This window comes from Anas acuta, chromosome 3 (assembly GCF_963932015.1).
Source record: "Anas acuta chromosome 3, bAnaAcu1.1, whole genome shotgun sequence".
NCBI classification, from domain to species: domain Eukaryota; kingdom Metazoa; phylum Chordata; class Aves; order Anseriformes; family Anatidae; genus Anas; species Anas acuta.
The window spans coordinates 29,478,870-29,491,332 of record NC_088981.1 but is presented as its reverse complement, the minus strand read 5'-3'; the positions used below and the strand labels follow the sequence as shown (position 1 = coordinate 29,491,332).

Here is a 12,463-nt window from a genome sequence, read left to right as displayed (position 1 = left end):
CTTAGAAAATCCAAGTAGGCATCATGCACTTGATGTGTTCGACTGAATCAGAGGTCCGATAATTTGTTCAGGAAATTAGCCCTACCTGACATGCATCTGAAAGAGCATCTCTTTTGTAACGTGTACTGTAGAGCAGGATTATTAACTGAAAAACAGTATCAACAACAAACACGCAGTAGGGAATTTGCATGAGATTGCCCTTTTGTCCTGCAAGCTGTGGCAGCATCAGAAGTGTGAATAAATTGTACAGCAAGGAGTGGTGAGAGTAGCCTGGTAATCAAATGTTGTGTTACATCTAACACTTGTCTGGTGAGCGGGGGCTGAAAGTCAAGTGCCTGCAATCACCAGAGAAGTGTAGATGCATTTTCATTATAAATTAAGTAGCCTAATCATGTTTGGTTGGGTTTCAGTGTTTTTTAATTATCTTAGGCTCTTCCCCAGCAAACCAAAATACTCCCATTCACTGGGGCCAGGTCGTTATTGGAGTGTGTTGATTAACTGCTCATTTGTTTCCAGCAGGGCAAGGTGTGGCATTGGTAGGGCCTCTGCAGCCTGACTCAGGTGGATCACATCAGCTGAGATGTCATCCATACCCTGGAGGTAACCTGATGTCATCTCCAGGTGGTATTTACAAGTGATGGGAAATGCACAGCTGTATTTAACAGTGACTTTGTTTCAATAAAGTCTGTAACAGATTTAGGTTGGAAATCAGGAGACATTTCTTCTTAGGAAGAGCAGTTGAGCATTGGGAAGGGTTGCCCAGGGAGGTGGTGTCATCACTGTGCCTGGGGGTGTTTAAGGAAAGGTTGGCTCTGGTGTTTAGGGACATGGTTTAGTGGGTGACAGTGGTTGTAGGGTGATGGTTGGACCAGATGGTCTTGGAGGTCTTTTCCAACCTTAATGATTTTATGTTTCTAAAATACTGAGAACTACAGGAATAAACTAGGCAAATTATCCCACTTTTTAAAGTGTTCTAGAACATATAAATCATGTATACACTATTTTTTTCTTGAATTCTTTTATTCAGGTTAAGTGTGTTAGATCACACTCCTTTTCATTTAAAATATCATGTTGCAAGACCCATGGATACTCTAAGATCTTTCTTTTAGTCTACAAGGGAGGACAGGACTGGGGGTGGGGAGAAGCAACAACTTGATCAGTAGTTGCAGCATTCAAGTCTGTAAGTGCCATCCTACATCTGAATGTCATTCAGAGAAACCCCAAAAGATGAATGGGTTGTTCATTTGTTATGCAGTGACAGCAGGGAGTCACCTTATTCAAATAATCTGGCTGGTGGTGTCAATGTGGCAAAACTCCAAGTTTCAAGTGCTGATGCCTAGATTTTTCTGCATATTTGTTTGTTACTGCAGCATTGTGAAATCTATAGGGAAAAAAGGTACAAAGGATCTAATCCTGTGAAGTACTGAAACTCCAGCAGGTGCTGAAGGAGTTCGGTGCTTTGTGGCAACAGGTCCACTAATTGTTTGACCAAACAAAGAGCAAGTAAGTGTTCATGACTTCACATCAATGATCCCAGTAAATCCTGGCGTCTTTTAGAAAAAGTATACCAAGGCAAAGCCTGTTTGCAGTTTATTAATGTTGTCAGATTTAGTCTTCTGATGGAAGGATGTGAAATCAGTAGGGGTGAGTTCTCCAGTACTTACGGACATTCATTCACTTAAGTTCTGGCTGCGAAGTTAGAATTACTCTGCTCTGGGAATCTGTGTCCTGCTGGTTGATACTCTGCCAGATTGGTACTTTAATGTGTATGTGACTGACATTGGAAATGCTGCGTTAGCTAAATCCTAACTTGCGTTTAGATGGATAGTATTTAGAATAAACAAAGGCTGCCTTAAATGTTCTGCTCAGTCATTCTGCAGCAAAAAGCAACAGTTGAAGTCTGATGGAGTCTGCTAGCATAGGTGTAAAATATTGAGTATAAAGAAGGTATCAAGGAAGAGGTTGGAAGAGCCTTTGTGCCTTTCTGTGATTCTGTAATGCTACATGAAGTAGAACTATAGAGAAAAGCAGAGGCAACCTGCGGAGTGTCAGTCATGAAGGTTACGTTCATGCAGATGGACAGCTAAACATCAAACCAAAGTTCTAGATGTTTTGTTTTCTCTTTTAATCTTGGTTGGTAGGCAGATTTTCTTAGTGACAGCATTGCCAATGATGAATCTGATTTGGAAAGTTTATTGGCAGACTTGAAAGGTAACAAAGCAAGTTAAAATTCTTGTAGCATCATCTTTCAGCGATTTGAAAGGTTTGAAAAGTGTTCGTCTATGCTGTTAATTGAAAAACATCTAGAAAGAAGGTGCGAGTGGTATCTTAAAAATGATTCTTTTTGTCCCTGATGAAATATGCTGCTCAGTATTAAAAATGTCTGTCAAAACTTGTCTTGGTGGGAATTCAGTTGCGTGTGTTGTTTGTGAGCATTTATTTATACCTGGACTGCTTCTGATATCCAAATCAATGAGTAGTTCCAAACGGCATTTCTTTTCATTTTCTGTTGTCTACAGTAATTTTTCTACTGCAGTATTTTTTTTCCCTAAATAACTCTGATATGCACTTTTAATCTGGAATGGGAAATACACTTCTCTGTCATAGGCTGGCTAAAGGTGTGTCATTGCTCAACCTTGAAAATGAAGCAGCTCTCCCTGGCTGGCAAAATGAAGATTTCAGACTTGTTTCTATCTCTGAATTGTCCTCAGGGATTGTACCTTAAAATCAAAAACCTATTATGCATGCACAGGGTTTTAGATTTGGTTTACAGGAATCTAAGAGTTGCTTAGTTTTTTTCAGTCTCCAGGACTCACTTATCAGGTGGGAAGGTAAGGGAGGCAATAGCAAACATATGCTGATATATGAAATGTTTCTATATTGCATTTAACCTCGTAGTTAACAGGAATACATACAGAATCTTGTGCAACAAAATTGTGCTTTTCATACAGTAGATATTAAAAGATTGTTACTTGATTTTAATGATCTGTACATTCAATTTTCTACAGGAAATTGAGGGTATGGGAGCATAAAAATCTGTCTTGTTTATACTGGTCTGAAATAAATCTTTTATTTACTTGAACCAGAAATAGAACCAGAAATATTTTCTTAAGACAAATTTTTGTTTACAAGTCAACCTCAATGAAGTTGTAATTTGATATCATAACTGCAGTTTCACAGTAAGGTCTTCATTAAGACAGATAATGACTCCTGCTGCAAGACCCAAGACCGTTATTTTCTACCTGTTATGCTTAACTCCAGTTATAATGTCTAGTTATACATCTACAAAGTCGAACTCGTTGGGACTGTAGCTGTATGGCACAAAAAAAGGTATGTTAGATATCTTTGCTGTGGATCCAAAGTGGCCCCAGGTATACTGAGTCCTATGTGTAAAGGATTGTGCAAATCGCTTTGTATTTAAGTGTGTCATTTCTTCTCATGCTACAATGCGTTTTAGACTACTCTTTTCTTTTGTTCCCCTTTTATTCCAGATACTTTTTTTTGCCTTGGAATATTTGAAAACTGTCAGTTATATAAGTAAGATAAATACAAATAGAGTTTTAATGTTTATAACTGATTTTCTTTTTTGTTTTTTTCAAATAGGAATGAACATCTGCACAGATGCTCTCAGTGCAAGGTTGCTAAATACTGTGGTAAATCTTGTCAGGTAAGATGAAAAATTACAGCTATAAAGCACTGAAGAAAAACAAGCATTTGAATGCTTAATTTACAGGGTCTCCATACATTTTCCACACTGTCACACCTCCAAATTTTTTTGTTTGTAGTTACAGATGGAGAGCAAACATGTCGCCTTGTTTAAATTTTCTCATAGTTACAAATATAAGACTGGCAAATACCTGATTGTAATCAGAGATAAAGAAGGAACCAAGATGAAATGTGTGGTGTTTGGCTATGCTTGGTTAGAGGGGGAGGAAGACTTCTGGTTGCAGGCTGAAGTTTCTAAGTCAGTTTTGCAGTAAAACAATCTGTATTTCAAGAATAATCTTTTCCATGATAAAGGATGCTCCCTCTTTTTTAAGAGGAAGAAAGCTGTGAGAATCTGGAGAGAAGAGAGCCTTGGGCAAAACTGTAGCTCTGAGGAGGGTATCACAAAGATGGAGCCAGGCTTTCCACAGTGATGGGTGGTGGGATGACAAGGGACAATGGAAATAAGTTGAAGGAAGACCGCTGCAGGTGCAATAAAAAGAAAAGCTTTTTAACCTTGAGGACAGCAAAGAAATATAACAGGCTGGCTAGGGTAGTTGTGCCATCTGTGTGTTTGGAGGGTCTCAAGACCCCGCTGGACAAAACTCTGAGTGGGGTCTGACCCTGGAGCTGACCCTGTTTTGTCACTTAAAATCTCCAGAGATCCCTTCCAATTGTTAATTATCCTATGATTTTATCCTATGAAACCTTTCTTAATGGTGTTCAACCCTAAAACTTGAGTTTTAATGTTTGTGTTGTTTTGTCACTGGAGCTCGTGCACGGAAGTTGGCAGGACATGGTATCAAATGGTCACACGGGTAGGTGACTGCGTAAGGTGTGATATGGTATAGAACCTGGCACCTGAGATTGAAACCCTATAGTTTGCCTTATAGAACCCTTCAGGTTTTACATCATTGCTCCTAGCATTGCGTGGTAATTTGGTTGTTTTTCCTAAATAAAGAAAAGTGAAGAAAGACAACTAATGGTTGAAATGAAGTAGTAGTGATCCTCTATCAAAGGTATAGGAATTTAACTGTCGTCATTGACCTTCAAATGATCCTTTCACATCTTATGTGCTTTGGAAGCAATTCTGCCTTAGTATGATCTGCAACGTTCTCAACAGGCCAGAAACCCCTCCTTTTTGGGATTAAAACATATGGAGGTAGAAAGGAGGAAGATATGTCATCTTGATTCATTGTACAGCAAATGCGCACAATGTACATTAGGTGCTTACTGTAGCATCCATAATAATGCCACAAGTAGATTTATTATGGAAAAATATCACTGAAGAATATAAAAGACCAGAGTTATTTGTAAGGTAAGTTCAAAACAAATGTGTGTCAGGAGAGTCTTTGAGAAATCTTCTGTTGGCAAGTCTAATGTGGAATGCAACAGCATGCAGCACTCCCTGTGCTGGCACTGACCTGCACGAGCAAACCTGCAAGGTGTAACACAGTAGCCTCTTATAGCCTAAGTTGTAATAGCAGTGAAACTAGGAAATCGGGCTTCCTTTGAGAAAATAATTACATGTATGTGAACACACTTCAAAGATTTGCACTGGATCATCTGAAGTCATCTGGGGCATCTTTGCTTTTGGCTTCCAGCTCTAGGCATCTTGTGCTTGAAGCCAGCTCCACAACTGTAGGTATTGATTTCAGTGACGCAGGCTAGAGCTCCTGTAAGTCATCTGCACTTAACATGTTATGTATTTACTGTTACATAGTATCATGTGCTATTAATATCAATACATTAATATTGAATTTATATTATATAGTGATTTCATATATTAGGTGGCAATTGAGAATAACTGTAAAAATGTTTTTTTTCTAGACAAAACGGAATTTATTGGGATTGACAGCTCAGGGCAAATGATATGAATAAAACTCAGACCAACCAAAAACTCAGACCAATCAGATCCATTTTCTCTTAAGTACTGTCCACTATATCATATTTATTTTGAAAAGCTATCTAAACTGCTCTGCAGCTCTGCTTTTATAGCAGCCCTTAGCAAAGCTTTTCTCAGCCAAGCCCAAGCTTTTGTACTCAGCCTCTGTAGATTTAGTGCAATTGCTTAATATGTTCATTTGTAATTGAACTAATTGCTGAGCAAAATAAACAGCAGGGTATTAAATCAAATTGCAGTTTTCAGATTTAAAAAGAACATTGGCAAAACAGGACAATTTTATTTTTCTAAATACAGACCAACTTAGAAATGCATATTGTACAGCTGGATTTACAATTTACACTTTAGTTGAAGAAAGATTTGATTCTGGAGTTTTCTGGTTAATACAGGAAGTCAAATAAGAAAGTAAAACTGACTTTCAAAAAAGAAAAGTCATTAATCTGAGCAGCTGAACTAGGTTTATGATAAAGGTAGATTTTGAAGGAAGCAACTACATTCAGCAGGGGATTTCAATGTTAGGATGTACCAAAATGAGCCATTTTAAAGCTCATTTAAAAGATTTTAACAGTTCATTTTAAAGATTTCTTGTAGGAATCTTCACTTGCTTAAAATATCAGGTGGTTAAGAAAGTGTCTTTGCCCTAGCATGTAAAGGAAGAAACACAGTTTTGAAAGATGCTTCACTTACCTTGCGAAGTGTTATCCTTCAAGGAGGTGTGTGGGTATGACAAGGAGTAGAGAACAAAACTACATGGGAATTGGAGTTCAAGTTGCAGAAGTCTTCATTATGTTGAAAATGAATATTTTGAGTGTATTGTGCCAAATTCAAGAAATCCCTGTTATCTCTTTTCAGGCCGGTTTGAACCTGTTTGGTTTCACTTTAATTTAAATAAATAAATAAACAAACAAAACAAATGTGGGACTGGAAGTGAACATGAGATTCTTTAGGCTGACCTGTTACACTGAATTCTCATTTCAGAATCACTTATATGTAGGTCTTTTTAATTTATTATTTTTTTTTTTCAGTTGGACCTCATTGACTTTTGCCCCTTCTTGACACTTCTCTGCTGCAGCACCTTTCCCACCTGCTGATACCTATTTTACCTAATTTACTAGCAGTGTTAGATATGTTTTGTGTCTCTCCAAACATAGTTACCACATCTGCTTCACCTTATAAGCACTGTTGTGATCTCCTCTGGCAGTGTTTATTAATTTGGTGTGTCCCATATACTGGGGACCAGTGATGTAAATGAAAATCCTCAACAAGTGGGGGAGTCACTTCAGGAAGAATTCAGAATATGCCATCATGAAATATTTTTTATGAAGTCATTTCAATAATAAGACACTTTGTAAAAATTGAACAATCCATTGGAAACTACAAATTCTGACATTTTTAATTAGCCATTACATCCCGATGGGAAAATATTCAACTTTTTTTTTTTTTTTTTGGATGAGATGTAGTCTTTAATTGCTTTCGATGAGTGCATTAATCTGCAGGCAACATTCCGCTTTTCTTTTGGTGCTGTAGAGGAGATGAGGGGAAACCTTAATTTTGTAAATAATGGCTTAGGGTCTTTCCTAGGATTAGGGACTATTTGGAGGTGGGATAGTATACCTCAGTGCAAGAACAGACATGCATCTCTGTGCTCTGAAACAGGTCAGCTGAAAGATAGGCAAGATCTTGTGGGCAGATGGAGGTGTTTGTGCCGGTGCCCTGAGCCAGCAGGAGGTGATGCTGGGGCTGCATTAAGTGACACATGGTTGTGTGCTGGTGTTTGCATATTGGTTTGGCCAGGCAGGCTCTCAGTCTGCCACCAGTAAACAGCTCTACACTGCAGTAAGTTCTGAGCAGTTTGGGCTCTCGTCCCTTCTCAGTTGAGTAAAGGCTGAGGAATTGCAGATGGGATACACTGGGCTTGAATGAGAGACACTGACCTAGGAGGGATTTTCTTTTTTAGTTTCTAAATGAAATGAAGTCTGCGGAAGGACGGCCAGGTACTGTCCTGTACTTCCCTGCAGTTTGCTTTGCTTGCTTCCTTCTGGGAGCGTTTGTTTTTGATGGGGAGGGTGGTGGTGGTGGTATATATGTCGGAAAAACTGGAAGGACTTCCCTGACAGGGAGGGAGCAGGGCCAGACCAGGTGGTCTGCAGGATAGTATTTGCACTCATGCTGTTTTGGGGATGTAAAACCCCTGCCTGAAATCCAGAACATGCAGAGTTCAGAAAACCTCCTGTGGAGAACTGTGGGACTAACATAAACCCAGCAGTAACTATCATTAGAGACTAGCTTTAAAACTAAGTCTCTCCAGGATTGCAGGTTTTCATAGTCCATATAGTTCTGTAATTTGTATCCTTGTTGTATTGGTAGTGAGAAGGAATAGCACTGCAACTCATTACACCTGATGTATTTGGAGCTTCCCCCCTAGTCAGCTGGGAAGAAGTGAGTGGCAGTCCCTGTTCCAGCAGGCTTCCTGCAGAGGAATATGATTCCTTCTTGGCATCAGTTGCAGCCAAACACTGCTTAGAAGAAAGCATCTGGTATAACCATTGTTCTCATAGGGAAATGCATCTCCAAGAAACGTGACATATTATGCTGTGTGGTACTGCATATTTTGTCTCATTAGGGCTTTATTGGTTGGGTATGCTATTAATCATTTTAATGTCACCTTTAGCATACTTGAAATTCTGTGCAGTATTTATGTAAGGAAAAAAAATGACAGATAGAGGCTTGTTCCAAAGAACAATTTTAGTTTAAGTGGTATAAAAATGCCAATATAATTATATTACAGAGAATGACGTCTGGACATTTACAAGCATGACCTTGTTTCTTCTAGACAAGAGTAATTCTATTCACCGGTAGATACTTAGCTTTTATTTGTCAGACAGTGTGCAGCACTAACTGTTTTTGGATTAATGCCTTCTTGATGTCATTTTTTTCCCCTTGTAGAGTTATGGGTAAAGGAAATGAAATCAGAAATCTCTTATGTATCTGAAGGAAATAAAAATTACAATTTATTTATTATGTGTAAGCCAAAGGTGGAGGGAAAACCCACAATGAAACAGAACAATGCTACTGGTGCTGGTCTGGTTACCTGAAACAATTACCCTGCTTCAATACAGCTTAAAAAAATATATTGCATTATATTGCATGATAGGCTTTGTAATCTTTATAACTGGAATGTCAGTGTCTACAGGTGTGATGTGGACTTGTACATTTCACTGTTGTTCCCTCTTTTTTATTGCTGAATGTATAATTGCTTTGTAGTAGATATTTTATTATTTTCCATGTGGCAGTTACCTTACAAAAGCTGGTGTTTTGAGTTTTTTTTCTTAATGCATGTCTGTGAGAAAATGTCACCTTCACAAGCTTTTGGTTATTCAGAGTTATTGTCACCTTAACAATTGTTTGCTGTGTCCTATTTTTCCAATTTGCTTTTAAAAAGGTATTAAAAAAAAAAAAAGCTCAGTGTCTTCAAACCTATACTACAAATATATGTATTAAATATTAACATAGTAAGTCTTTACATAAGATGGTCTTGAAGACGTTTTTTAAAGTATAAACAGAATTTTGAGCTTGGAAAGACAGAAGGCAGAAAATAAAAAGATGATCAGACATTGACTCTGTATTCCAGCATGAGTTTCTTTTTCCTAGAAACTCCTTGTTGCTCTTCTGCACAGACTTGGGGGGGGAGACACATTTCAATATATAGCAGCTTTGCCTTCCCTAACCTTGTCATTCCTTCTCTGCTCTGACAATATTACTCATTGTAAGCCATTCTGATAAAAGTGATCCATGAAATAAAAAAAATCAGGTCCAAGTAGTACATGCAGCTATATCCTCTTTGGTTCCTTCTATTTTGGTCAATTTTGGTTACTGCAACCATTCCTGGTCTCTGAGCTCTGGACATATCATCACTGGTCCTCCCAACAGTGGATGTTAATGCCTAACCAGGTCAGGTGGCTTTGGGAGTGTTTTTTTTTCGGCATGGGGAACTTGATCGTTGCTATAGAGCAGCTGCATCAGAACTGGGATAGCTCAGGGAGTTTTAGCCTCCTTTCTAGTTATCTCCAGTCTTGAGGAACACACAGCTCCATCTCTTCTTGCCACAATAAAATGAGAATCAGAGCCCATTTACTTACTGAATTAAAAACTCAGCTTGAATGGGGATATCAATTTAAGCTGCTGATGCTATCATTGCACAAATGAGCATGTTGCACAAAGGTAAAGAAAATTGTATAGGGGGAACATGGAAACAAAATTAGAGGTATTTCTTCTAGGTTTCTGTACAGTTTTAACATTATCTTTACATATTCACAGAATCATCTAGGTTAAAAAAGACCTCCAAGATGACCTAATCCAACCTCTGACCTAATACTAACATGTCCATATCACTAAGCTCTACAGCTAGACATCTTTTAAAGACCTCCAGGGATGGTGACTGAACCACTTCCCTGGGCAGCCCATTCCAAGGCCTAAAAACCCTTTCAGTAAAGAAGTTCTTCCCAATTTTCAATCTAAACCTCCCTTGGTGCAACTTCAGCCCATTCCCTATTTTCCTATTTCTGGGCATGTGGGAGAATAGACCAACCCCCCACCTTGCTACAGCCTCCTTTAAGGTACCTGTAGAGAGCAATAAGGTTGACCCTCCTCTTCTCCAGGCTGAACAAGCCCAGCTACCTCAGTCTCACCTTGTTAGACTTGTTCTCCTGACCCCTCACCAGCTTTGTCGCCCTTCTCTGGACCCGCTCAAGCACCTCGATGTCCTTCTTGTAGCAAGGGCCCCAAAACAGTACTTGAGGTGTGGCCTCACCAGAGCTGACTACAGGGGGACAATCACTTCCATAGCCCTGCTGGCCGCACTGCTTCTTATACAAGCCAGGATGCTGTTGGCCTTCTTGACCACCTGAGCACACTGCTGGCTCATATTCAGCTGACTGTCAACCAATACTCCCAGGTCCTTCTCTGCCTGGTAGCTCTCCAACCACTCATCTCCCAGCCTGTAGCTCTGCTTGGGGTTATTGCACCCCAGGTGCAGGACCTGGCATTTGGCCTTGTTGAACTTCATGCAGTTGATCTCAGCCCATCGGTGCAGCCTATCCAGATCCTCCTGCAGAGCCTTCCTACCCTTGAGCAGATAGACACATGCACCTAACTTGGTGTTGTCTGTGAGCTTGCTGAGGGTGCACTCGATCCCCTCATCCAGATCATCGATGAAGATATTAAAGAGGACTGGCCCCAGTGTTGAGCCCTGGGGAACGCCACTAGTGACCGGCCTCCAACTGGATTTGACTCCATTTACCACGACTCTTTGGGCCCAGCTACCCAGCCAGTTTCTAACACAACAAAGCGTATGCTAGTCCAAACCAAGAGCAGCCAGTTTCTTGAGGAGAATGCTGTGGGAAACAGTATTAAAAACCTTACTGAAGTCAAGGTAGACCACATCCACAGCCTTTCCCTCATCCACCCAGCGTGTCACTTTGTCATAGAAGGAGATCAGGTTCGTCAAGCAGGACCTGCCTTTCATTAACCCATGCTGACTGGGACTGACCACCAGCTTGCCCTGCAAATGCTGTGTGATGACTCTCAAGATAATCTGCTCCATGAGCTTCCCTGGTCCTGAGGTCGAACTAACAGGCCCACAGTTTCCCAAGTCTACCCTCTGGCCGTTCTTGTAGATGGGCATCGTGTTTGCTAGCCTCCAGTCAAGTGGGACTTCCCTTGATAGCCAGGACTGCTGATAAATGATGGAAAGCGTCTTGGCCACTTTGCCACTTCTCTCAGTACCCTCCTTTTTATGCATTAAAGAAGATAGTATTTGAACAAGTATGGTAAGAACTGTGTTGTTGGAGAGTAGCATGCAACAGACAAAGTAAGGATTGCATAGATCAAGAACTGAATGGGGAACTTGAGAATGTTTTTGTTTTTACTACTCTTATTGTTGTTAAAAGTAAAGTAAAATTCTGGGGCAGCAAAATGGCAGTCCTCTTGTGTGACCTGCACTACTGTAGCTCCAATGTCTAGTACACAATTAATCTTATGTTAAAGGAAGTAATGGCTTGATGAGGGTGTTTTGAATAGATAATCCAGCCTGTGCTTCTCTACAATTGAGTGATAGCTGCAGTCTTAGGCTGTTTTGGTACAGCATGTGTGCTGCTGTTTTTTTGGCAGTCAGCATGAGATGTTGCCTGTGGTAGCAGCTGCTAATTCAGTAGGTGTCAGTACCTGAGGAAGGGCTGCCTCCTTCCTGCCCGTGGGAGCTGAGGGGGGGTTCCTGCCCCGGCCCGATTGGCCTTGATGCTGTTCTGGTTCTGTGTCCCTGGTCCGGCCAGAGGCCAGGCTGACTATGCTTATTGCTGTGCCTGTATAAGTTCGTGTGTGCATATATAGAAGTACATAAAACAGGGTATAAGTTTTGGAAAATAACGTTTTTTTTTCTTTCTCTTTCTTAAAAAAAAATAGAAAGAAGCTTGGCTGGACCACAAGCAAGAATGCAAGTGTCTTAAGAGCATCAAGCCTAATTTTCCTCCAGACTCCGTCAGACTTGCTGGCAGGATTGTTTTTAAACTAGTAAGTGACATTTTTTTAGATGTATTCAGTGTAACAGTTCCAGATAAATACTTTTTTTCCCGTTACATTTTTAATGTAATTAAGAGATAGAAAGCCGAAGTGACTAGGATTGCTGAACAAAATTGGGCTGCATATCGCATTACAAGGCTACCGATTAACTTGCAGAAATGCTGAAAGTATCAAGAGATACTAAAATGGACATAATTAACTTTAAGATGTCTGTTTAAGAGGTCTTAAATTTAAGAGGTCTGTTTGTGAAGTTTTCTGCCTGTGAGTATGGTATCATCC

The 12,463-nt window shown here is 39.9% G+C and overlaps 1 protein-coding gene across 5 annotated transcripts in view; it reads left to right on the top strand.

Annotated features, from left to right (window-relative positions):
* The window catches only part of SMYD3 (SET and MYND domain containing 3), a 376,761-nt gene that overhangs the window by 24,539 nt on the left and 339,759 nt on the right, over positions 1–12,463 (top strand). For all 5 annotated transcript variants that reach the window (XM_068676387.1, XM_068676385.1, XM_068676390.1 and 2 more), the window contains exons 2-3: positions 3,604–3,667; positions 12,068–12,175. In XM_068676387.1, the coding sequence (XP_068532488.1) occupies positions 3,604–3,667; positions 12,068–12,175 (172 nt within the window). The remainder of the gene's footprint in view (positions 1–3,603; positions 3,668–12,067; positions 12,176–12,463) is intronic.